The sequence below is a fragment of the Bidens hawaiensis genome, unplaced genomic scaffold (genome assembly GCF_021521415.1).
Source record: "Bidens hawaiensis isolate Kalapana, Puna unplaced genomic scaffold, B.hawaiensis_p1.1 tig00001087_1, whole genome shotgun sequence".
In the NCBI taxonomy this organism is placed as follows: domain Eukaryota; kingdom Viridiplantae; phylum Streptophyta; class Magnoliopsida; order Asterales; family Asteraceae; genus Bidens; species Bidens hawaiensis.
The window spans coordinates 1,211,140-1,238,914 of record NW_027491062.1 but is presented as its reverse complement, the minus strand read 5'-3'; the positions used below and the strand labels follow the sequence as shown (position 1 = coordinate 1,238,914).

The 27,775-nt window shown below is 39.6% G+C and overlaps 1 protein-coding gene across 1 annotated transcript; it reads right to left on the bottom strand.

Annotated features, from left to right (window-relative positions):
• Positions 1-13,985: 13,985 nt before the first annotated feature.
• Positions 13,986-27,764, bottom strand: LOC143557659 (uncharacterized). The gene is made up of 4 exons (XM_077046684.1): positions 27,581-27,764; positions 15,503-15,835; positions 14,658-15,417; positions 13,986-14,214 (listed from the first exon to the last, which is right to left on the bottom strand). The coding sequence occupies exons 1-4, from the start codon at positions 27,762-27,764 to the stop codon at positions 13,986-13,988; spliced, it is 1,506 nt and encodes a 501-aa protein (XP_076902799.1).
• Positions 27,765-27,775: the final 11 nt, after the last annotated feature.

Genomic DNA, 27,775 nt, shown 5'->3' with positions numbered 1-27,775 from the left:
GACCATACTAGGCACTCGTCCATGCAAAGAGGTTCGACCCCTACGAGTGGGTGGATCAAACCAGCAGTCCCTACCCTTAGAGTTCCAATGGTAAAGTGATCACTTACTCGAGTTCTAGCGCACATACATCGAAAACCTTAGATAACCGTTTGCATTACTCATCATGAAACATAACTTAAACACATAATCGCTTGCATAGCTTGTAAGTATACCATGATAAAACATTATTTAAGTACGTGTCCCTCGCCCCGAAAACAGTTTAAAAATAGTGAAAACAGTGAAAATAGGGGCTGTGAGACTCACCTGTGGTTCTTGTTAAGGGATTAATCGAGATTCGGGTTTTCTTGGTGTTGGCCTCGGAATCGAAGGTCTAGAATACGATTAAATAACAAGAAGTATATATATTAAGATCAAGAAATAGGAGAATATGAGGTTTGGAAAGTAGATCTCAAGTTTATAACCTCGGCTTACCTAGTAACTGGAACGGAATCGAAAATAACGGATGCTCGGGAGATGCTTAGTGCAAGTTTGCAGTTCTTTGGAGTGTGTTTTGGGTGATAATTTAGGTTACATATTTATAGGCAAACTCAAGGGAACACAATCCCTTGCTTTAGGGGATTGAAATCTTTTCATATCTAGGTGTAATGATGATAAAGTATGGAAATTATTATTGTTTATTGTTTACTTAAAAGTGGAGGAGTGAACAAAAGATCTTGATTTGATTTGGACAGGACATGCAGGTCTGGGGTTGGTGAGAATAGGGTGGCTGACAGTTGACTTTTCATGTTACAGTGTGCTTTTTCAGGTACTTTTATCAGTGTACAGTAAAAAGTGGAAAATCTCTGAAACACGCTACTGTTTCCTTTTGGGCGGGAGTAATCTCCTTATGTCTGGAGAATAGACTAAGTGTTCTGTGCGCATCACTTTGTGCGCATAGCTTTCTGCGTGAAGGACATTTCTTTGCTGCGGGTAGGTGCGTAACCTTCTCGCAGTTGGGGATATTGAGTTTCATTTGTAGATTCTCCAGGTGGTCTTGGTATTTCAACATAGTGATCAGTCATGTTGAAGTCAATTCCATCTTGGAGCTTCAGACAAACTAGCTCTCAATGTTCCCGCCATGCGGGGAGGTTAGTTCCCTTCCGCACGCGCATAAACGATCTAGGATGCACCCGCCTTAGCATCATGCGGGATGGTCAATCCATAGACAACATAACGTTAAGTTACATGAAAACATAAAGCCAAAACATTCACGCATGGCGCATATAACATATGCTCACGCTGGTTCTTAACATGGTGCGCTCGCGCAGGGCGCACATAACAAATGCACGCGCTGACTAACATGGCGCGCTCGCGCAGGGCGCACATAACAAATGCACGCGCTGACTAACATGGCGCGCTCGCGCAGGGCGCACATAACAAATGCACGCGCTGACTAACATGGCGCGCTCGCGCAGGGCGCACATAACAAATGCACGCGCTGACTAACATGGCGCGCTCGCGCAGGGCGCACATAACAAATGCACGCGCTTAATATTTACAATCACCTAATTATTAGGTTGATTACTTAGTTTAAGGGATTGGGAATTTACCGGGTGTCACAACTTCCACTTGGTTTGCATTATGGATCATGAGTTCACATCTGGCCACCTTTCGCATCCAAAGGGCTATGACTAGTTGGGCAATTGGGCCTTTTCACATTCACCTATTTATGCATGAAGTATGGACTATGGACTCGTATCCACTCTGACTATCACTAGAGGTGCACAAATCGGGTATTAGAAAAAACCGGGTTCAGGTATGGAACCGGGTACTGGAAAATCGAGTATTAGCAATAATCGGGTCGGATTTGGGTTCGGGTCCGGGTATTGGCTTGAAAAACGATACCCTGTGCCATCGGGTTCTGGTTGGGTATAGAACTAGGTATTCTAAAACCGGGAATTTGAATACCCTATTTTCGTGTATTGAGAAAACCCAATTTTCGGGTTTTTTTGTCCTTTTTTTCCGAGTATTTTTAGGGTGCATATTAGATTTTTTAAGAGGTTGCACTGTTTAGGGGTAATTTCGGGTAATTTTAAGGTATTTTTCGGGTATATATCGGGTATTTGAAATACCCGGTTCCGGGTATGGAACCTGTTCGGGTTTTCAGGTATTACCGGGTACAAATCAGGTCCAGTTCGGATTCAGTGTTAGTACCGAAATGCATACCCTATATGTACCCTATGGGTAAGGTCGGGTACGGATTTGGGTATAAAAAAACCGGTTCCGGGTTTTTTTCGGGTCCAGTTCCGGGTTCGGGTTTTTTGTGCATCTCTAACTATCACCATTCACAAACCTACTAAACCAAAACTTTATTATAAAATTAATTTCTTTTCTTCAACATACCCAACTAGAGGTGCAAAAATCGGTTTTTTTAAAAAAACCGGTTCGGTTATTAACCGGACCGGTATTTTTTCACCCGGAAAAAAACCGGTTCGGTTAATAACCGGACCGGTTAATAACCGGTTTTTTTATCTGAAAACCCTAACCGGTCTAACCGGTTAGGACCGGTTTAGAAACCGGTTCATACCGGTTAATAAACCGGTTTTTTTATTAACCGGTTTTATAAAAACCGGTTTTTAGGTTAACCGGTTTTTTTTTTTTTTTTTTTTTTAAATAACCATTATTTTTTCACAGTATAAACAAACCGGTAACTACAAGGCAAAATGGACTCACTCCATTCTTTGCTTTCGTTGTTAGGGTTCTTTGCTTGGAAGATTAAAAACACATAACTTTCATTTATAGCTTTTACATTAAAAATACAAACATTAAATCGTTATCGCATATTCGTATCTCAAAAATACAAACATTAAAGAATGCTTAGACACGATTACATTAACAACTTGCTGTTTCTTACTCATTATTTGCCTCCATGTTTGCTGTTTCTTTAACTAATTTTCTTCGCTACCCGATCCCGAGCTATTCCTTAGGTAATCGTCGTACGCGGCTTCTTCATCGGTCATTGGTTGAGTGTGTCCTTGATTGACCTCGTCTTCATACAAGCCCGCCTCATACTCCATTTCCCCCTCGAGTGAGCGTTGATGTTGTGCCCTATCTAAAGAGTCCAAGTAATCCTTGTAGCAAATCGACATCTCTACAGCAGGTGGAGTGAGTCGAGTCCTCCTAATCGATATAACCCTGCCAGAAACAGAAAAAGCAGACTCCGAAGCTACCGTGGAAGCTTGGACCGTTAGTAAATCTTTGGCCATGGCGGCGAGGATCGGAAACTCATCCTCCTTACCTATCCACCAAGCCAGCAAATCAAGACTTCTAAATTCATCCGGAGTCATGTGTTTCACAAAGTTGGTACCACCATACCTTCCAAGTTCACTGCTTGGGGTGTTTACCTTTTGACGTTTACCGGCGTCTTCCCAAATCATGTAGTACATCCCCATTTCAAGGTCGGTTTGGGATTGGGATTGGGCAACAGCTCTTAACGAGTCATGAATTTGGGAAGACGACCCGTATTTTGTAAGGTAAACATCATACATGTTTGACAAGGTGGTGTTGAAAGCATTCTTTAAAGTTTGGTTATAATAGGGGTTTTGATCGTCGTTTAACTCTAGCTCGTCACAAATTTTTTCTATTAAAGCTTCAACACCACCAACATTGATGCAAGGGTTTAACGCAGCAGCACATGTCAAAACAGCGGGTAGTTCTTGAAAATATTTTCGGAATTTTTCTTTCATTTTTACACCCATATCAAAATAAGGTGCACCCCGACAATGAAGTTCACTCAACTTTGTGCACATGACAGCAATTTTTGGTAAAGCAATGGGGCTTGTTGGATAGTAAACCCCGGATAAACTAGTTGTGCAAGATTTAAAAATTTGAAGGACCTCCGTAACGATCTCAATCAATAACCAGTTTCTAGGATCGTACGGTGCACATTTACCCCTACTTGACAAAATTTGATGAAACGCAATTAATGATTCTTTTTGTTGGATGGCTTTCTCAAACATATCACAAGTCGAGTTCCATCTTGTTGGACAATCCCAATTTGGCCCCAACCATTGACAATTAGCTTCTACACAAAATTTTTTGTATCTTGAAAATGTTTTATTGTTGCTAAAAACATCTCGTAACATTCTTTTAAAATTGTTTCTTTGCGTTTCGATCACGTTTAACCCATCTTGCACGGCCAAGTTGATAATATGTGCAATGCATCGGCTATGAAAAAACGCTCCATCACAAATAGGTTTATACTTTAATTTTAAATGGCCAACCGCGGCCGTATTGTTGGATGCGTTATCAAACGAAATTGAAAAGATTTTATGTTCAATCTTGTATTGTCGAATGACTTTATCCAAGAGTTTAAAAATATTTCTACCCGTGTGCGGGTAATCAAACAATTGAAACGCAACGGTTCGTTTCATCATTTGCCACGACTCGGGGTCAACCCAATGAGCCGTCACACAAATGTATGAGTCGGGCGAACCATTAGGTACCGACCACACATCCGTTGTTAAGTTTACACCAGTTTGTAAGTTTGAAAAGTATGAAATTAGTTCGGATTTAGCGTTTTTCCATGCTTTAAGACAATCTCTTCTAAGGGTCGAACGACTTACGTGTTGGTAGCGTGGTTGAACATACTTTTGCATCATCTCCGTGAATTGAGGGTTGTCGAAGTGGTTGAAAGGAAGTGTTTGTTGAATCACAAAGTTTGAAAACTGTTGACGTACCGCTTCAAGGTCGTACGTAAACACCGTTCCTTGATTCGTCATCTCCGGCTGCGAACTACTTCCCGATTCGTCCTTCAAGGCCTTGCAAAAGGGCCTTTGTACATGCGCTTTTAAAGTGGAGTTTGCATCTTTGCCATAAAACTTCAAACAATGTTTGCATCGAGCTTTTTGGCTACCGTTAGACATTTCGCATAGGTCGAAATGTTGCCAAACATCTTGGTTTCGTTTCGTGGGGATGACCCGAACGACCGTTTCTCCCGTGTTCGAGGCACCCATGTTGACGGATGAAGCAGCACTTTGGGAGGCCATGATAATCGACTACGAAATAAGAGCGTATGGAGTGGTAATGTGGTATAATTGAGCGTGAGATAACAAAATAATCGCGTATGAAATAAACGTTTAGAGCGTTTGGAGTTGTATAATCGAGTGTGATCTAACCAATACCCAACCTAAACTATATATAGATGTTTGTGGGGGTAAAATGGTAAAAAAAAAAAAACGGTCAAAAAAAAAAACGGCTATATAACCGTTTTACAACGGAAATAAACCGGTTTTTAACCGGTTACTAAAAAACCGGTTAACCGGTTTTTCTATAACGGTCATAAACCGGTATATAAAAAAACCGGTTAACCGGTTTTTTAGTAACCGGTTATTTAAAAAAACCGGTTTTTTTTATAACCGGTTTGTTAACCGGTTTGGGCTCTAAAAAGTGTAACCGAAATACAAACCGGCGGTTTGTAAACCGGTCAAACCGGTTTTAAAAAAACCGGTTTTTTTATTGGAAACCGGCAAACCGGTTCCCGGACCGGTTTTTTTGACCACCTCTATACCCAACCCAACCAAACCCAAACTTTTTACACCCATTAGCGACCTAACTTTTACCATTATTTATTAAAAGAATATATTTTATGATTGTTGTTTTTTATTAAAAGTAGTTAGAAATATAAAAGATAATAATTTATTTCAAAAATAAATAAAATATTTAAGTTTAAATAACAAGTTTTATATAAAAAATACTTACGAACCAATAGAAAGAGGTCAAATTCCAGACAAGATAAATCATTAATATTTATTTTATATTGGAAAATACATTTTTTTTAAACGAACTCTGTTTTTAAGAAAATTTATAAATGTGTGTTCATAAAAAAACGCTGAAGACGACTTTGTTTTTAGATTTTTATAAAAACTTAATTATTCGACATTACTAGAAAAAATTAAGATTAGAACTAAAACTAATTGTTGTGAAAGAAAAAATGAAAAGAAATTACATTCATTCATAAATTGATAAATGGCAGAGAACTTGCAAACTAGGTTGCCCTCACAAACTAGTTTGCTTCAAATTAAAGTTTTTTCAATTATTTTTTATTTCAAATAGCGTTACAAACTCATTTGGGGTTGCTAATGGGAGTGTTCTAAAGCACATGCGGATCGAGGTTTGTGGGTTTTACCCATTTGGTTAAACATTTCACGACTTCACATGTTCTCTCGAGTTTAATGTTGTAGTCTAGGATTTTGATTCATTGTGTTGTTGAATCTTTTATCCGATAGCTTGTAGTGTTAACAGTTGATTTAGCTCATTGCGTTAAGATCTGATTGTGCATTCAAAGACGTTCTTCCGCTCATTTGTATTCGTGTTACTTGATTAATGTGATTTCAGTTTATCGTCAGCTTTGACTACCATTTTGACCATATAGTGTCGTCAACATATAGATGATTATGATGAATCATATTTTCTCGATAGTGATTATTTGAACTCAGAACTTTTGTCATAATTTTTTATTTACGATAATCATAGGTTTTGAAAATTTTGTCTTCTTTATATATATTTTTATGATGGTAAATAAAAATTAAAAATAACATGAATTATGTTTACACACTTGTTAATTTTAATTAAAATATGGATTTGTTTATTCCTACATGAGTTATGTTCTTCTTCAGCTCAATGAAGCGGGCTATATTTAATGCAATATGTTCAACTGCTCCTTATGTTATGGAGTGGAATAATTGGGTTCCGAAAAGTATAAAGATGTCGTTTGAAAAGTGGAGAAGGATAGGCTATCGACAAGGGTTGGCCTTCTTTAGGGAACATACCAGCAGATCCGATTAAGTGTGGTTATTGTGAGGATCTTCAGGATATGGCGGACCATTTGATCACTTCTTGCTAAATTTCAAATTGAGTTTTCAAGCTTTGTTAGCTCTTGGTGTCACATACCCCTATTTTCGCTTTTTCAGTCCATGATCTTCTAGAAATTCAAAAAAACGGCTCCATTGGCTAAGAGGAAGAAGAAAGCCCTTCATGGTATAACATTGATGGCTTGTTGGTGCCTTTGGAAGGCAAGACATGAGGCCATTTTTTAAAACACGGTTACAACGGAGACTAAAATTATGGAGGATATCAAATCTTTGAGATTTTTTTGGATTAAAATTGGTCTTCGTTCAAATCTCTTTTTGGAAAGGTTGGTGTAATTTCAAGTTTACATTTGTTTTGTTGTTTGTGGCTCTAGCATATTGCTAGTTTGTGGAACTAAATTGTGAAAAGTATACACTACTTACATGATAAAGATCCAATCCCCTTATTTCCCATGAAGAAGAAAGCGTGGATGCGAGATTCTACTCATTTCCGGTTGGATCATTGGATTGGTCAAGATATGTTAAGCTCTATTTATTCAAGATTATATGCATTAGAAATAATAAAAATCGCCTTATTAAAGATAGGAAAAGTAATAATGCGTGGTTTTGGATTATTGGGTCGCTCACCAGACTTAGAAGTCATCCCGTTCTGGTTCATGCTATGATCGATGATGATACCACCGATTTCATTGGTTTGGGGGTTGTCAGCCATTGTTGATAGTGATGGTTGGGTTTTGGATGTTTTGTGGTTTGAGCAGTGTTAGACCCGCTCTGATAGTATGAGAATTGTCAGAGTATTTGGATCGTATATTTCATTTAAGAAAACACCAAATATAAATACAAGGAGATAGCTTAAACAAGGAAATAGTAAAAATGGAAGAATGCAAATCATGGGATGGCAATATACAATTTTCTTCTTTAGGTTTGGGATTTGTGCATGAATATTAGAGAGGGAGGGGGTGGGGGGTTGAAGAAGAACAATTTGATTCATTTCGGAACTTGCTTTAACAACATGAGTGATGAAAAATAATGATTCGTGGGCTTGGGAATATGAAAATCAAATGGAGTTTGTGATAAAATATATAAGAAAATCCACATAAAAGAAGGTGTTTCCCATATGGCCAATATAAATTATTTGCAATAGGAACATTCCCAAGAAAGTTAATATTTTTGTGTGGAGACTTCAATCGAATAGATTATCAACAAGGGCTAACGTTTCTAACAAATGTTTGGATATTCCTTTTATAATGTGCATGTTTTGTTTTGAACACATGGAGACAGCTAAGCATATTTTTATCTCGCGTGTTGCTGTTGAGAAGGCGTGGATCTTGGTTCGGAAATGGCTTCAGATTTTAATTATTTCACCAACACAACCTAATACGATACAAATTTGGCTTCAGCAGTGTAATTATTTGAACAAGAAAAATGTGGTGGAAGCAATTATTTTTATAATGTGGTGGGTGGTTTGGAAACATAGGAATTAAGCCATCTACAATGCTAATGAGCTAATGATTTGAAGGAGTTCATTGTTGATTCGATAGTCCATTTTTTATTTTTATCGATTGTTACTAGAAACAAAAACATTAGAATTTCGTGGATCGGGTGGCTTCTAAACCCTCTTCTTTTCATGTGATTTTATTTTTATGATGTTTGATCTGCCTTTTCTAACCATCATCTTTTACATATATATATATATATATATAAAATTGGTTGTTAAAACAAAAGAAATTTGTCATTTGAAAAAAAAAATCTGCCCTTAACCATTTTAAAAGCATTACATGTTTTCTATTTAAATGAAACGTTGTCCGTTTGCCTGTAATCAATACTTTTCATTTTAATTAAGATAAAAACAACATTTTCAGATGAATAACACTTGTTAGCATAATCCCAAATATTTATCTTTCTTTTTATCTTTTAAATTTCTTTTAGATTTTGTTCCAGTAGATCTTGATGTGTGGTGTGATAATATCATCTTCACTACTAAATAAATTAAAAGATTACAATAAAAGTATATCCCGAATATCTACAAAAATAAAACACATGTTTAATATTAAAACATTAAACAACCACCCCAACTCAAAAATGTGCTCGAAACTAGACAAGAAAGAGGTAAAAGTCAGCTAACAAACCTCCATACGGACCCACGAAGAATCAACTTAGATTCCTAGTACTCGGATGAGAGGATATATATACGGGTTTTTAGATACACCCCATAGTGTTTCCTAAACACCCTTCCATTAAGCTGTGGATCGGGCGATAAGCTGCTTAATGGTTGGGTGTTTTAGAAAGTTGTGTTTTTTTGTCATTTTACTGCTTAATTTTTTTCCTGTGCAACGGGTCCCTGATGGCTGAGGCTTTGGCGTCTGGCTTGTATTATCCTACGGGGGTAGTAGGCTAAGGTGTATTGCTAATCGCCGTCCAAAAACGTTTCAACACGTCATCTGGTGATTCGTGTATGCTCTGCGTGTAAACAGGGGTGGATATATCCTCAATTGTGTACAAGCCCAGTGCCCTGGCAAACTCCTCCATCAACAGATAACGCCAATTCTCGAAAATACAGAACCGAACCTCCGCCTTACTGGTATCCGCACCCTCAACCAGCATCGGGACCTGCAAATCTCCCTCCGGGCGTGGCCTGAAACAATATTTACATGTTGGTTAAATCTACTTTATTTATAAGTTAATTGAAAAGGAAAAAAAATACTTGAAAACGAACGTAGAGTAAAACTCTAACGTGAGATCCTGGTACGCTCCTTGCTCTGCGGTAAACAATCTCTCCCACGGTGTATCCTTCCCAACAATTCTTTCTATCCTGTCTTCTGCCCGAACCATATTTATAATTATAAACTCCCTAAACAAGGTCGAGGAAGGTTGTGGCTCCATTTTCCGAAGCTGCGTAAACCGGATTTGATAATCGGACTGTGGGTCAAACCTCAAATGCTCGTAAACATCAAGTACTTCGTCCCCAAAAATGTATGTATCCGCCATCTATGTTTAACACATAAATATAACCGGTTATTGCCAAACCCGTAAGCCAAACCCGTTTCCTTGTCAAACCCGTAACCCAAAACCCGTTTCATCATCAAACCTGCCCGTAAGCCAAACCCGTTTTCTAACCATCCTGTAACCCAAACCTGTTTCACTAACAAACCCGTAAGCCAAACCCGTTTTCTAACCATCCCGTAAGCCAAACCTGTTTCACTAACAAACCCGTAACCCAAAACCGTTTTCTAACAATCCCGTAACCCAAACTCGTTTCATCATCAAACCCATAACCCAAACCCGTTTATCATCAAACCCGTAACCCAAACCCGTTTCCGGTGAAACCCCTTAACCCAAACCCGTTTATCATCATACCTGTAACCCAAACCCGATTTCTATCCATCCCTTAAACCAAACCCTTAAATCAACCAATTTGATTAACAAACCCGTAAACCCTTAATCTAAATGAACACCTAATCAAAATAGAGTAAAACAGAAGTATCATAGTTACCTTATTGTTGTCGGGTCGGAGTTAGTGTTGTTAAAGACAGAAGAAGTTCGGGACTATTGGGGGACGACGATTGAGGGTTTTTGTGTGAAATATGGTGTTGTTTGAGATGGAATGTGAAAAGTGATGGTGGGCGGTGGGTTAGGGTTGTGTTTAACTTTGATCCGCGGCTTATCGCCCAATCCGCCGCTTAGTAGTATTTTTTTTAATTTAACTATCTAAGGTATAAATAAATTTTATATAAAATAATTTTATATATTCATAATATATAAACAGAATTATACTGATAAAAACACAAATTTGATATGGAAGCAATACTAAATTACAAAGTTGAATATATAAACGAATTGAAACTAATAACAATTAACAACACAAATTTTATATTAAACCAATAATAAATTACAAATTTGAATAAATACAACAAAAGGCACTGGATATTACATCAAATTCTATATAGAGACTAATTTCTAATATCATCTTCTGATAAGCACTCCAAAAATAGCATCAACACTGTAGTTTTTTGCCATGGCTTTCCACTCACCGGCACAAGTCACCGGAATCCGTGTCGGCCCACGGCTACAGGTTTGCCCCACTAGAAATGGGGAATAATCAATCATTACGCCCGGGTATCTCGGCCAACAACAGCTCCCCAGCCACCCGGAATGTCAATTCCGGAGCACTCCTACCGGAACTAGTACCGTAAACAGGTACCGTTATGCCCGCATATTTCCTCCATTAACTGGCCCTTGCGATTTATCATGCAAGGCGACTGTTTGTGGGGACACCGAATTCATCAAAGATCGGTGCCATCTTCCTTATTACATTGGAAACCCACCCCATGGAGGTTGATACGGGACTTTATTATTACAGAGCTACCAATGCTTCCCGACACAATCACCAAAATCCCAAGTAAAGGACACTGTCGGGATATATGAAGGGGGACTACTAAAGTGTTCCGCTTGCTCATGGCAGTTGCACTGGTAGCTCAAAAGTTCAAAATAGCATTTACACAGTCACCACTATTATTTTTAAAATATATGTAAACAACCGAATGCAAAAAAACAAGGTTGAAAAATATATATTTTTAGAATCTATTTTATATATATTAATATATATATATTTTAAAATCTTTTATATATATTATTAATAAATATATATTTATATATATATTTTTAAAATCTATTATATATATATATTATTAATATATATATATATATATATATACATTTTTAAAATCTATTATATATATATTATTGTTATTTTGTAATAATAACGGACTCCAAAATAACATTCACACAGCCACCACTATTTCAGAACGAAATATTATGGCTGTGTAAATGCTATTTTCGAACTCCGTCGTCATTATTTTCCGCCAACATATGGTTTTATCTGGGCGTTTATTTTGTAATAATAACGGACTCCAAAATAACATTCACACAGCCACCACTATTTCAGAACGAAATTATTATGGCTGTGTAGATGCTATTTTCGGACCCCGTCGTCATTATTTTCTGGTGGTGGTGGTGGTGGTTTTGGTGGTATAATCCGGTGATGTATTGATTGAAATGTTGAGAGTTTTTTGTGTTTTTTGGCGGGTTGAACGGTTGTAACCCGTGGGTATATAACAGGTTCAAAAAAAAAGATCTGATCCTCAGCGGATTGACCATTAAGACACGGATCCGATCTGCAGCAGAATCCACCGCGGATCGACCACTAAGCGGCGGATCCGATCTACTTTTTGAAGATATTTATTAATATTTTAATATTTTTGGTACTATTTCATATTTAAAAAAAATATTTTAACATGACATATTTAATTATTTACATATTATCGAATTTTTTTTAAATATCATTTCTTATATTTTTAAATAATTTTTTATCATGTTTTATATTTTTAAACATTGAAATTAGAACTTGTTAAAAATATATTATTTTAAAGTTATATATTGTATCGTGTTTTATTTTTTTAAATAAACATATTAACAAATATATTTGTTTAAATAATATAGTATTTTTAAAATATCATTTCTTATATTTTTAAATAATTTTTTATCAAGTTTTGTATTTTTAAACATCGAAATTAAAACTTGTTAAAAATATATTATTTTAAAGTTATATATTGTATCATGTTTTATTTTTTAAATAAACATATTAACAAATATATTTGTTTAAAAAATATAGTATTTTTTAAATATCATTTCTTATATTTTTAAATAATTTTTTATCATTTCTTATATTTTTAAATAATTTTTTATCATGTTTTATATAAACGGATTTATACTAATAAAAACACAAATTTTATATAGTAAATTACACTGGATATTACATCAAATTCTATACAACGACTAATTCCTAATCATCTTCTGGTTTATTATTAGTTCTTCTGGATAAGCACTCCAAAAATAGCATCAACACAGCATCTCTTTGTCGCGGCTCTCCACTCACCGGCAAGCAAATCACCGGAATCTGTGTCGGCCCACAGCTACAGGTTTGCCCCACTACAAATGGGGTAGAATCATTAAGCCTGCGTATCTCTGTTGGTCGGAGCACTCCAGCCACCTGGTTATCAAATCCGCCAGGATACACGGGATAACTTTAAATAAGGTACCCTATACAGGTACCGTTCTGGAAGCTCTAGCGATTTACCATGGGTGCCATCTTTGTTGATACAGGAAACCCAATACAGGCATCGGTGTCATCTTTGTTGACACAGGAAACCTCATGGTAAATCGATAGCTCACGTTTTCAAAATAACATCTACACAGTCACCTTTTAAAATCTATTTTATATTGTCGCTGGATGGATTTACGAAGGGGGGCTCATGGACCTCATCGTCATTATTTTCTGGTGGTGGTGGTGTTTTTGGTGGTATAATCTGGTGATGTATAGTGTTTTTTGTGTTTTTGGCGACTTGAACGGTTAGAACCCGCTGGTATTTAACATCTACGAAAATTAACTATGATCCGCCGCGGATCGACCACTAAGCGGCGGATCCGATCTACTTTTGAAGATATTTATTATTATTTTAATATTACTGGTACTATTTTATATTTTTTTTAATTTACATTTTTTATCATTATACAAAAAATATATTAATAAAAATATATTGTTTTAAAAAATAAATTATTTATAAGTTAGATATTTTATCATGTTTTATATTTTTAAATATCAGGTTTTATATTTTTAAATATTTTTTTTAAATTTATAAAAACACAAATATTATTTTAAAAATTAAATTATTTTAAAGTTATATATTTTATCAAGTTATTTTTATTTAATAACACAAACATTTTAACCCTAATTATTTATAATAATACAAAACATCTTAAACATTTTACAAATCATCCTAAATAAACTGTCTCTTGAGTTTGCACTCGCCAAGTTTCCCTTATTTGCATATACTCTTTTATATGATCTTCGTACAAAGACCTCCATTCGTGCGCCACTTTGTTGGCGTATCCTTCCCATTGACGTGCTGGTAGCGGCACGGGGAAATTCTCTTCTAATTGTATGTTGAGCCAATGATTATCCTTAACATTTAACACTACTATTACCGGAATCTGAGATAGTGGTTCCGGACTCATTCTCATTGGGAAGTAACTCTCACTGGAGGTCAGATGGAGGTTGATTAAAACATAGTCATATGTCTAAGCCACTACGTGTCCGTGCCGAGGTAACTTAAACCACCTACTCTTTTGCTGGAATAAAGCAGACGTTGAGTAGTCAAGCGAATCACGAACCGTGTCATAATTACCGGTTACCTCGTAGTTCAACCTTTGGCTCCACCAGGATTTGTTAGTGACCATCTCATTCCTCATGCTTGCTCTGACCTCCTTCCAGTTCTGTTGACGCATGCCTAAGCCGACAGCGATTGCTCTGAAATCGCAATTACCATATGGCTTTACATCTTTTATTCCTGAAATGAACGGGTATGCCCAGGTGGGAATGAGGTGCCTATAACTTTCTATAATTGGGACACCCATAGGGTCACGCAGTAATGGAAAACCAAAGTCGGTTGGAGTCTCATGCTTTTTAGATGAGCGTTTCGGTGGTTTAGGTATCTTAAACCGGGCATGTGACTGAGACTGGGAACACGACAACGATTGGGTGGGGGCTTCGGGTGTTGGTTGCCGTGACAGGGGGGCGTAGGAGTTGTGTCTGTGGGGATCAAAAGACATGGAGGGGGCGTAGGAGCTGTGTCTGTGGGGATCAAATGACGGGAGGGGGTGTAGGAGCTGTGCCTGTGGGGATCAAATGACGAGGAGGGGGCGTAGGAGCTGTGTCTGTGGGGATCAAATGACGGGGACGGGGAGTACGACCTGTGTCCGTGGGTATCAGTTGACGGGGAGTACGAGCTCTGTCTAGGGGTATCTCTTTTCTTGGCTTGTTGGTTTAGATTTGGACGCCCCCTATGGTCCTCTCGTTTCTCAGGCTCCTCCTTGTTTGATTTCCCAGGAAGAACAGACATTATCTTTGAGAATGGACTTTTTTTTTGCATTCGGTTGTTTAGTCCCAGAACTTGTTTTTTCACATCTTCCAGTTCCGCTTCATAGTCTGGTTCTTCGTGTCCAACAGAAGCCGGACTGAAATCGAGCTTCCTCCTAAAGGGGTCTATGTATTTTAATGGAATGCGTATATTGTTAATAGTGTGCCAGTTAAGCTTACAAGCACACGGCAAGCCCCATGATGTTTGTAACCGGTGGTCGCACTCCGCCCCCGTATCTAGTAATATGTCAAGCAAGGTCAGCTCTTTGTCAAGTTTAGCGATAGCAAAAAGTGACACCCTATTATGTAGCTTTTGAAACAAAGTCAACTGATGGTACTTCTTGATCCTAACACGGGAGTCTTCAAGGGTCGCCCTGATTTCTTCTATTTGGGAATTCACGACTTCAAGGGCAAACTCCGTAATAGAGTCTAGCGAATTGTTCGGCCCCGAAAGGTATCTCTTAAAGTTTGCGTGCTGGCCCTCTACTCTGTTTGTTGTATGCTCGCCGAAGTTTAGTCGGTCGTCAATCCAGCACGACACGAACTTCTCTTTGTAGGGTACCAACCAGTTGTCGCGAATATAATACCAAGCCTCTACAAACGAATAATAAAAAAAAACAATTTAGGCAATGTACAACTAGAATCTAAAATCATGTGTACATAAAGGACAAAGACTTACCACGTCTGCTGTGTACAGCTAACGTTGCTTCCATTTGAACGCAGTTGTAGTCGTACATAGATTTTGTTGGCGACTCATACAGTACTTTCCACCAGTAATTGAATGATTTAAAGATATCTTCCTGGAAAAGACTCTTATGTTTTCTCTGTATGTTCTGCATGATGTGCCACCTACAAAGGTTTTTGGTAGCATTGGGAAAGACTGTTTCACAGGCATTCATCAAGGCTTGGTCCTTGTCAGTCAGGATGACACGCTGCTCCCTGCAGTCGACGAGCATATCTTTAAGGCGTTCAAGGGCCCATGTGAAGTTACACTTTTGCTCCCTAAAGATAACTGCATGCGCAATACAAAAAGACTTTGATGTTGACGTGTGACAATCGTCAATTTCAGGTTAACCCCGTTAACTCAACTCCGTCAATTCAAACTTTAAGATCGTTGAATCTATAACGCACACTTCATTACATTTAAACTAGGGTTTAAATGACGCTTAACACTTACTACATGTGTAGTCTTTCGGGATTTGCACCGAAACGCAAACGAGTTGACGCGAACGATTGATAAATAAACGACAAACGTCAAAACACTAATTATGTGATAATTATGTGTTAGGTAAATGTGTGTTACTTGATTGTTATGTGGAATGTTAAACAAGAAACAAGAACCAACTAGTTTAGGCTATAGATGTAACACTTGAAAGATTAGGGACTAGAGTGTAACTTGTATTATTATAAATATAACCTATTCATAAAACCCTAACCTATTAACCCCCCACCCGATCGGCCTCTCTCCCTCCTTGCTCCCTCACGGCTGCCGTCCACAAGAACACACATACACACATCAAATCAAGTGATTAATCCAAGAACTAGGTGCTAGGAAGGTATACTTGATCACCTCTTACCTCTTTGTTGTTTAATTTTGATGTTTAATGGGTTAAGTATAAACCCTAATCGGCCGATTATGTTCATGTATATGATTGATATGATTGTTGTTAGTTGGATAATGGATTGATAACTAGATTGATGTTGTTGCATGATTCATTGTTGTCTTTGATTTGAGTTAAAACACAAACCCTAATCTTGTATGTATGGTGTAATTGAGATGCATGGATAGTAGTATTAGTGTCTAGCATGTTATATGAGTTATTCGTGATCCATGGCTAGTGAAATTGTTAAGTTTTGAGGTGAACAGAATCTGGACAGAATGTGTATACGATGTTCAAGTGACTGTAACGAGGTGTAAACGTGAAAATTGGTTGAGATTGTGGTTACTGCAGTAAACTAGGTTGAGTCTAGTTTTCATGAAGTATAAGTTTGTAATTTTTGGACAAGTATAAGTGTACTTTTATTATTTTACAAAAACGTGGTGCAAAGCTGAGCTGTTAGACCTGCTGTTAGGTTATGTTGTAAATGTTATATCTCATGAACTACGAGACCAATTGGGTTGGTTCCACTTCTGGAAGTTGACTCATTGAGTTAGGAACCAAACCCAAGTGGTCTTGCATTTATTGGATTTTACGTTTAACGGGAATCGCAAATAACATTCTGTTGCGCATGAATCTGACTGATATGAGTTTGCTGTAATGTTTTGGTCATTATAAGAAAAATATGTGGAATAAAAATAAGATAAAATATGTTCTGGAAACCTAAGATATGTATGCTTCTGTGGTAATTTTTGGCGAATTAATTGAGACGTTATGATCGGTGAACTAGTGCAATCTTTCAAGTAGAAATTCTGTCATAACGAAACTAGCTGCTGAGTTGTGTAGGAATGCATGAAATATGATAGTTTTTATATAATTGTTGTATTTTGACCAAAATACCCTTGCGGGGAATAGTTGTTAGTTGATTGCCATGAATTGACCAAATTGCCCTTATGGGGAATAATGGTTAGTTAGTCTTTGTTTGTTGACCAAAATGCCCTTACGGGGATAATTGCTAGTAAAGTATGTTATTAGTACGTGACACGAAAGTAATTGCTCACTCATGTATCGTATCACAATTGTACTTGTTTAAGTCACACACAATTCACAAACGAAACACGAAATCTGTTACGTGCATAGGTATTATGTGTCGAGTCTAGAGACTCGTTAAACGTACCGATACTTAGAAAATCTCTTTGTTATTTAGAACGCTAGAGAGTTTCTACGACGCACATCACTTGGTGATCTAGATCGGGATATTCTTCGCAAACAGTGAGTTTCACTTACCCCGCTCTTTGAACTGTTTTCAAACGTTTTTCACTTGGGGGAGATAACATACTCCGATAAACATATTTTCTGAGATAAACGCATATTTAAGATCTTGTTATAAATTATATATCACTTGTAAAGGCTAAGCGGCAAACGTAACATTTGAAGTCCCACACATCGGACCGGTTAATATTTGGAATAGCGAGTCACTGTTGAGTAGTACTACTGGGTTTGACAAACCCCACCCGACGTTAAGCTCAACTGGAGGTTGAGTGGGTGTAATTTTGGCTAACACTTACCATGGTCTGGATTGACCTGGTGACGGGCACTTGATAAACAGTCAGCTTCGGTCGCGAACCACTTAGCGATACTTGTTGTATAGATTAGCTACCTATCGATATATAATTTGACATAACACTATCTGGTAATGCAAAACACTTAAACGTCGTAACGGGGTTACGCAACACTTAAACGTCGTAACGGGGTTACGCAACACTTAAACGTCGTAACGGGGTTACGCAACACTGAAACGCCGTAACGAGGTTACGCAAAACGCTAAACGATTTATCTTATTTAACTTGTGAACTCACCAACCTTGTGTTGACACTTTTAGTATGTTATTCTCAGGTAGCCGAGGCGGGCGCGCGGTTTAGGAGCATGCATTAATTGAAAACATCTTTATTCTGCAAACTTAATTTTAACAGTTACATTTGGTTTTAAGTCGTCCTGCGTGACGCAACTTTTGAATTAAGGTTTTACGCTTCCGTACTTACTTACATTTAAACGTTTTTCTTTGGTTTGATTATAACTAATGATTCCGATCCTGCCAGTTCACACCCTCGGACGGTAAAACTCCGTTAGTGGATTTTGAGGGTGTTACAGATTGGTATCAGAGCCATTGGTTATAGCGAACTAGAAGCTGCATGCATACTAGACTATAACCGCGACGACCCATTAGTTATAATGATACGCACTGCATAGGTTTGTGTAGTCTTGAAATCTTATTTCTTTACCCCTTTCACTCATACGCGCGCATATACACGGGTTACCTGTAGGAATGTCGACGCCACCCTCATCATCATCCGATTCGATGACGCATGCTCACGGGAAGGAACCGCAGTTACCTACTGCCTCGCCACCCCGTGTAGTCCCGGAACTCGAAGCTCCTGCACCGAAGAGGTACCGCCTATCCGGAGGCCTGTATGAAAACGACGTTAGCTGGGATTGGTACCCCAACATGATCAGACGTATGGTCTACCGTGAACAAGTTCCCCCATTGCCTCACCCGAACCACCCTGCTTACCCTAACACTCTACCACCCATAACCGAACCTGTGGAGCGGGTTCTCGCAGCTGTCGTTTCTTGTTTGGAGCGTGATGTGGGTTACATGCGCTACACGAGAGAAAATGTTTCCAGACTGTTTAAAGACGGAACCGAGACTCAGGAGGAGATTGCCCGCATGGCAGCGGCAATGAAAGAAATGCAAGAGACTAGTAAGCAACAAACGAAGGTTATGATGAAGATGCAAGCCGAGATGATAGACTTGCAAGAGCAACTCCAAGAAGCAAGGACCCGAACCGAAATAGCACTCGAGCGTTGCGATGACCTACAAATGCAACTTGCTCAGAACGCAGCAGAACCTGAGGCAGAGCCTGAGGCCGAGCCCGAGGCAGAGCCTGAAGTAGAACCTGAAGATGATCCCGAAGAGGAGCCTGAGGAGGATCCCGAGGAAGATCCCGAGGAGGAACCCGAAGAAGAACCGGAGGAAGAACCGGCTGAGGAGGAGGCACATTCAGAAGTGTCCTCAGATGACGACATCTAGTGATGATGATACTTAGATGGAGGGGTTGTCTCCATCCTAACTATTATTTTTCTATGATTTTAAGGATTGATTGGAAATACTTTGTAGCAAATACAATGGTTTTAATCATGAATTTTTATTTAGACTAATATGTGGTTGTGATGTGATGTTGTTTCTTATATTTTTTTTTCTTACCTATCTTTTATTACATGTATGGTGTGTTGTATATGAAAGAAAAATTCATGTTTAACATTTTATACTGTGATTCTAGGAAATGGCCGGAAGAAACGCTGGACGGGGACGTGGTAACATCAGCATGACTGCAGCTGAACTCCAAACTCTGCTGAATGACCATGTTGCTGCCGCTTTAGCTGCACACGTTCAGAATCAAACAGGAGGTCCGAGTGGAACATGTACCTTCAAGAACTACCTAGACTGCAAGCCCAGTACGTTTAAGGGCACAGAGGGAGCTATAGGCTTCCTGCGTTGGGCTGAGAAGGCCGAGTCGGCCTTTGAGATGTGTAACTGTCCCCCTGCCAGTAGGGTCAAATTCGCTGCTGGGACACTTGAGGATTCCGCCCTCACTTGGTGGAATTCGAACGTCCAGATCCTTGGATTGGAGCTGGCTAACGCGATGAACTGGGAGGAGTTCAAAAGCATGATGCGAGAGGAGTACTGTCCGAGGGAAGAAATTTCGAAGTTAGAGTCGGAGTTTTGGTCGTTGAAGATGGTGGGTTCGGATATTGAAGCCTAAACTACTCGTTCGCACGAGTTGGCGGTGATGTGTCCGCTGATGGTGGATCCGCCGAGCAAGAGGATAGAGATGTACATTGATGGGTTAGCACCACAGATTCAGGGTATGGTGACGTCTTCCAGACCAGCCACGATCCAACAAGCGATCCGTTTGGCTCACAAACTGACGGATCAGGCTGTGACCCAGGGTGCGTTACCACCGAGGGGTTCGACTGTTAAAGCCCGTGACCACCAGAGTAACGACAATAACAACAACAGCAACCCGAACAGCGGGAAGAGAAAGTTAGACAACACCAGATCTTCATCCTCAAACCTCCCACCGCAACACCACTACCGTAAGCCCGAATTTACTCGGAGTTTCAACACTCAGAATCACAACAACAACAACAACAACAACGGTAGCGGGCAGGTTTCGAGCAGATATGCTGGGAAATATTCAAAGTGCAACAGGTGCAACTTTCATCATGTTGGTCAGTGTGACCGTGTCAAGTGTCAAAGATGCGGAAAGATAGGTCACCAAGCGAAGGAATGTAGAGTTGACCTTGCGGCGAAGGGTGCTCCTAAGCCACCGATGACGACTAAGGGATGTTTTGAATGTGGACAGGAAGGTCATTTCCGGAAGGATTGCCCCAAGCTGAAGCAGAATGACAATAATGGGGGTAATGGAAGTGACAGTAATGGTGGAGGAAATGGCAAAGGAAGAGCGTTTGTGATTGGATCGGGTCAAGCCCGCAATGATCCGCATGTGGTGTCTGGTAAGTTCCCTGTAAACGATTGTTTTGCTTCTATTTTGTTTGACACTGGAGCTGATAGGAGCTTTGTGTCAAAAGCTTTTAGCCAACTTTTAGACCTTACTCCAACCCCGTTAGACGCTAAGCTTCCTGTTGAATTAGCTAACGGTAAAATTGTAATAACAACTCATATACTTGCGGGATGTAAGTTGAAACTGTCAGGTCATGTCTTTGACATCGACCTTATTCCTTTTACGCTTAGTAGTTTCGATGTCGTTGTCGGCATGGACTGGTTATCCGAGAACCGAGCGGAGATTATATGCCATGATAAGATAGTCCATATTACCACCCCTTCCGGCGAGATCATTTCGGTCCGAGGCGAGAGAAGCGGCATGACCACCAGCGTCATTACCCTTTTGAAGGCACAGAAGTATCTACGAAAGGGTCATCCGGCAATTTTGGCGCAGATTGTTGAGAAACCCGCGGAGGAGAAACGAATTGAAGACATACCGGTTGTGCGAGACTTTCCGGAAGTTTTCCCGGAGGAATTTCCCGGACTCCCTCCTATTCGTCAAGTCGAATTCCAAATCGAGTTGACACCCGGTGCAGCACCCATAGCACGAGCCCCGTATCGACTCGCACCGGCGGAACTTCAGGAGTTGTCCACTCAGTTGCAAGATTTGTTGGATAAATGTTTTATCCGACCTAGCTCATCGCCATGGGGAGCCCCTGTCTTGTTTGTCCGAAAGAAAGACGGGACTTTCCGAATGTGCATCGACTACCGGGAGTTGAACAAGGTGACGGTCAAGAACCGTTATCCTTTACCCCGAATTGATGATTTGTTTGACCAGCTTCAGGGATCGAGTTACTACTCGAAGATCGATCTACGATCCGGTTACCACCAGCTGAGAGTGCGCGAAGAAGATATTTCAAAGACGGCTTTCAGAACACGGTATGGTCACTACGAGTTTTCGGTTATGCCTTTTGGCCTAACCAACGCACCAGCCGTATTTATGGATCTCATGAATCGAGTATGCAAGGCGTACCTCGACAAGTTCGTGATTGTTTTCATTGATGATATTCTCGTCTACTCCAAGAACGAGACTGACCACGAAGAGCACTTAAGGATAATTCTGGAACTACTGAAGAAGGAACAACTGTAAGCTAAACTCTCGAAATGTGAATTTTGGCTTCGCGAGGTTCACTTTTTAGGGTATGTGATCAACGAAAATGGTATCCATGTCGATCCCGGTAAGGTAGAGGCCATCAAAAACTGGGAAGCACCTAAGACTCCGACTGAGGTGCGACAATTCCTAGGACTGGCCGGCTACTACCGGCGTTTCATCGAGGGATTTTCAAAGATTGCTCAACCCCTCACCGCTTTGACTCACAAGGGCACTAAGTACAACTGGGGTGACGCGCAAGAATCCGCTTTTCAACTGTTGAAAACCAAGCTTTGTAGCGCCCCTATTTTAGCCCTCCCCGAGGGAACGGAAAATTTTGAGGTACACTGTGACGCATCTATACAAGGTCTCGGTTGTGTGCTGATGCAACTCGAGAAGGTTATAGCCTACGCCTCTAGACAACTACGGGTTCACGAGAAGAACTACACGACCCACGATTTGGAACTCGGAGCTGTGGTGTTTGCTCTTAAGATATGGAGGCATTACTTGTACGGTACCAAGTTTACCATTTACACCGACCACAAGAGTCTCCAACATATCTACGATCAGAAGGAGCTGAACATGCGACAGCGTCGTTGGGTCGAGCTGCTTAAAGATTATGATTGTGCCATCAAGTACCACCCTGGCAAGGCCAATGTGGTGGCCGACGCCCTCAGCAGAAAAGAAACGGATAAACCCAGACGGGTGAGAGCATTGCAACTCACGATTCATGCCAGCTTACCCGATCAGATTCGCGATGCGCAACTGGAAGCTTTGAAAGATGATAATCTTCCATCGGAACTCATGCGGGGCATGAGCAAGCAACTTGAAACCAGATCGGACGGGGTCCGATATTTTGAGAACCGGATTTGGGTTCCACGATACGGAGAGTTGAGAACTCTAGTGATGGACGAAGCTCACAAGTCCCGATATTCTATCCACCCTGGCTCAGATAAAATGTATCATGATTTAAAGACACTTTACTGGTGGCCGAACATGAAAGCCGACATTGCCACCTACGTGAGCAAATGTTTGACTTGTGCCAGAGTCAAGATAGAATACCAAGAACCATCTGACCTTCTGCAACAACCGGAACTCCCAATGTGGAAATGGGAACACATCTCAATGGACTTTATTACGGGTTTGCCTAAGACACCGACAGGATGCGACACCATCTGGGTGATCGTTGACCGGTTGACTAAATCGGCGCACTTCCTAGCAATTAAGGAAACAGACAAAATGGAAAGACTGACTCGTGTCTACATGAAGGAAGTAGTGTCGAGACATGGAGTGCCTGTCTCGATCATTTCCGATCGAGATTCTCGTTTTACCTCACACTTTTGGAAGTCGCTGCAAAGCGCACTGGGCACCCGTCTCGATATGAGTACAGCATACCATCCTCAGACGGATGGGCAAAGTGAACGGACTATTCAGACCCTGGAGGATATGTTGCGTGCATGCGTCTTAGATTTCGGAAAAAGTTGGGAACCCCACTTACCCTTGGTAGAGTTTTCGTATAATAACAGCTACCACGCAAGTATTAAGGCAGCGCCGTTTGAAGCGCTGTACGGACGGAAGTGTCGATCACCACTCTGCTGGGCAGAGGTGGGTGATAGCCAAATCACTGGTCCGGAACTGGTACTCGAAACCTCAGAAAAGATTGTTCAAATCCGAAATCGCATGGCAGCAGCACGGGATCGCCAAAAGAGTTACGCCGACAAGCGCCGAAAACCTCTCGAATTTCAAGTGAACGATCGGGTGTTACTCAAAGTCTCACCTTGGAAAGGTGTGGTTCGCTTTGGGAAGCGAAACAAACTCAACCCACGATATGTTGGTCCGTACCGGATAACTGAGCGCATTGGTCCGGTGGCGTACCGACTGGACCTACCAACAGAACTCAGTGGCGTACACGATGTATTCCACGTATCAAATTTGAAGAAATGCCTATCTGATGAAACCCAAGTAGTCCCTTTGGAGGAACTACAAGTTGATGAACAGTTACGGTTCATTGAGGAACCAGTCGAGGTTTTGGATTGGGAAACCAAAACGCTCAAACATAGCAAAATTCCAATCGTTAAGGTTCGTTGGAACTCGAGACGTGGACCGGAGTTCACATGGGAACGCGAGGATCACATGATGAAAAAGTATCCTCACCTTTTTGAAGGGCTAACCAAACACCGAAAACCGCGAAACCCGGCAAACCGTCAAACATCACCGGAGGTATGAACTAAATTTCAGGACGAAATTTCTTTCTACTAGGGGATGATATGACAAACTGAAAATTTTTCTTACTTTTTCAGGCTCTCATCACGACTTGACTCAAATTTTCGGGACGAAAATTCTTTAAGATGGGAATGATGTGACAATCGTCAATTTCAGGTTAACCCCGTTAACTCAACTCCGTCAATTCAAATTTTAAGATCGTTGAATCTATAACGCACACTTCATTACATTTAAACTAGGGTTTAAATGACGCTTAACACTTACTACATGTGTAGTCTTTCGGGATTTGCACCGAAACGCAAACGAGTTGACGCGAACGATTGATAAATAAACGACAAACGTCAAAACACTAATTATGTGATAATTATGTGTTAGGTAAATGTGTGTTACTTGATTGTTATGTGGAATGTTAAACAAGAAACAAGAACCAACTAGTTTAGGCTATAGATGTAACACTTGAAAGATTAGGGACTAGAGTGTAACTTGTATTATTATAAATATAACCTATTCATAAAACCCTAACCTATTAACCCCCCACCCGATCGGCCTCTCTCCCTCCTTGCTCCCTCACGGCTGCCGTCCACAAGAACACACATACACACATCAAATCAAGTGATTAATCCAAGAACTAGGTGCTAGGAAGGTATACTTGATCACCTCTTACCTCTTTGTTGTTTAATTTTGATGTTTAATGGGTTAAGTATAAACCCTAATCGGCCGATTATGTTCATGTATATGATTGATATGATTGTTGTTAGTTGGATAATGGATTGATAACTAGATTGATGTTGTTGCATGATTCATTGTTGTCTTTGATTTGAGTTAAAACACAAACCCTAATCTTGTATGTATGGTGTAATTGAGATGCATGGATAGTAGTATTAGTGTCTAGCATGTTATATGAGTTATTCGTGATCCATGGCTAGTGAAATTGTTAAGTTTTGAGGTGAACAGAATCTGGACAGAATGTGTATACGATGTTCAAGTGACTGTAACGAGGTGTAAACGTGAAAATTGGTTGAGATTGTGGTTACTGTAGTAAACTAGGTTGAGTCTAGTTTTCATGAAGTATAAGTTTGTAATTTTTGGACAAGTATAAGTGTACTTTTATTATTTTACAAAAACGTGGTGCAAAGCTGAGCTGTTAGACCTGCTGTTAGGTTATGTTGTAAATGTTATATCTCATGAACTACGAGACCAATTGGGTTGGTTCCACTTCTGGAAGTTGACTCATTGAGTTAGGAACCAAACCCAAGTGGTCTTGCATTTATTGGATTTTTCGTTTAACGGGAATCGCAAATAACATTCTGTTGCGCATGAATCTGACTGATATGAGTTTGCTGTAATGTTTTGGTCATTATAAGAAAAATATGTGGAATAAAAATAAGATAAAATATGTTCTGGAAACCTAAGATATGTATGCTTCTGTGGTAATTTTTGGCGAATTAATTGAGACGTTATGATCGGTGAACTAGTGCAATCTTTCAAGTAGAAATTCTGTCATAACGAAACTAGCTGCTGAGTTGTGTAGGAATGCATGAAATATGATAGTTTTTATATAATTGTTGTATTTTGACCAAAATACCCTTGCGGGGAATAGTTGTTAGTTGATTGCCATGAATTGACCAAATTGCCCTTATGGGGAATAATGGTTAGTTAGTCTTTGTTTGTTGACCAAAATGCCCTTACGGGGATAATTGCTAGTAAAGTATGTTATTAGTACGTGACACGAAAGTAATTGCTCACTCATGTATCGTATCACAATTGTACTTGTTTAAGTCACACACAATTCACAAACGAAACACGAAATCTGTTACGTGCATAGGTATTATGTGCCGAGTCTAGAGACTCGTTAAACGTACCGATACTTAGAAAATCTCTTTGTTATTTAGAACGCTAGAGAGTTTCTACGACGCACATCACTTGGTGATCTAGATCGGGATATTCTTCGCAAACAGTGAGTTTCACTTACCCCGCTCTTTGAACTGTTTTCAAACGTTTTTCACTTGGGGGAGATAACATACTCCGATAAACATATTTTCTGAGATAAACGCATATTTAAGATCTTGTTATAAATTATATATCACTTGTAAAGGCTAAGCGGCAAACGTAACATTTGAAGTCCCACACATCGGACCGGTTAATATTTGGAATAGCGAGTCACTGTTGAGTAGTACTACTGGGTTTGACAAACCCCACCCGACGTTAAGCTCAACTGGAGGTTGAGTGGGTGTAATTTTGGCTAACACTTACCATGGTCTGGATTGACCTGGTGACGGGCACTTGATAAACAGTCAGCTTCGGTCGCGAACCACTTAGCGATACTTGTTGTATAGATTAGCTACCTATCGATATATAATTTGACATAACACTATCTGGTAATGCAAAACACTTAAACGTCGTAACGGGGTTACGCAACACTTAAACGTCGTAACGGGGTTACGCAACACTTAAACGTCGTAACGGGGTTACGCAACACTGAAACGCCGTAACGAGGTTACGCAAAACGCTAAACGATTTATCTTATTTAACTTGTGAACTCACCAACCTTGTGTTGACACTTTTAGTATGTTATTCTCAGGTAGCCGAGGCGGGCGCGCGGTTTAGGAGCATGCATTAATTGAAAACATCTTTATTCTGCAAACTTAATTTTAACAGTTACATTTGGTTTTAAGTCGTCCTGCGTGACGCAACTTTTGAATTAAGGTTTTACGCTTCCGTACTTACTTACATTTAAACGTTTTTCTTTGGTTTGATTATAACTAATGATTCCGATCCTGCCAGTTCACACCCTCGGACGGTAAAACTCCGTTAGTGGATTTTGAGGGTGTGACACGACGTCACACCGACAAACTGAACGAACGACCACTTGTACATGTTGGTGTTGTACGTCGTGTCAATCAACAACAAATCTGGGAACGCACGCCACATGGTATGCGACTTCTCGTGACAAAAGAAAACTTTCTCCGTCCTATTGGTGGAAGGATTCTCCCATGTGTAAAAGGTAAACCCATGGGTTTGAAGAAAGTTTTCAAGTACATACGTTGGGTTTAACAAAAAATTAATAAATATTACAAATATTCTTATTAAACATCATTATTATAATAAAATGATATTATAAATAATATTCTTATTTAATCTTACAGAATATATATATTTTATATATGATAAAACAAAACAACATATATTCTAAATAATATATATTAAAAAGACACTTACAGAATAATAATATTCTGAAAACAAGTACCTGCATGGGGGCTTCACCAATTTTATCTTGGTCATCAATAAGCTTCACGACGTTGTATATATCCCTAGTAATACATTTGTTACCGGGAAACCTTTTCTTTATGGCTAACTTAATTTGAGCAGCCCTCAGACCCTGCCTATGCAACGTCGCAACCATATCAATTTCCT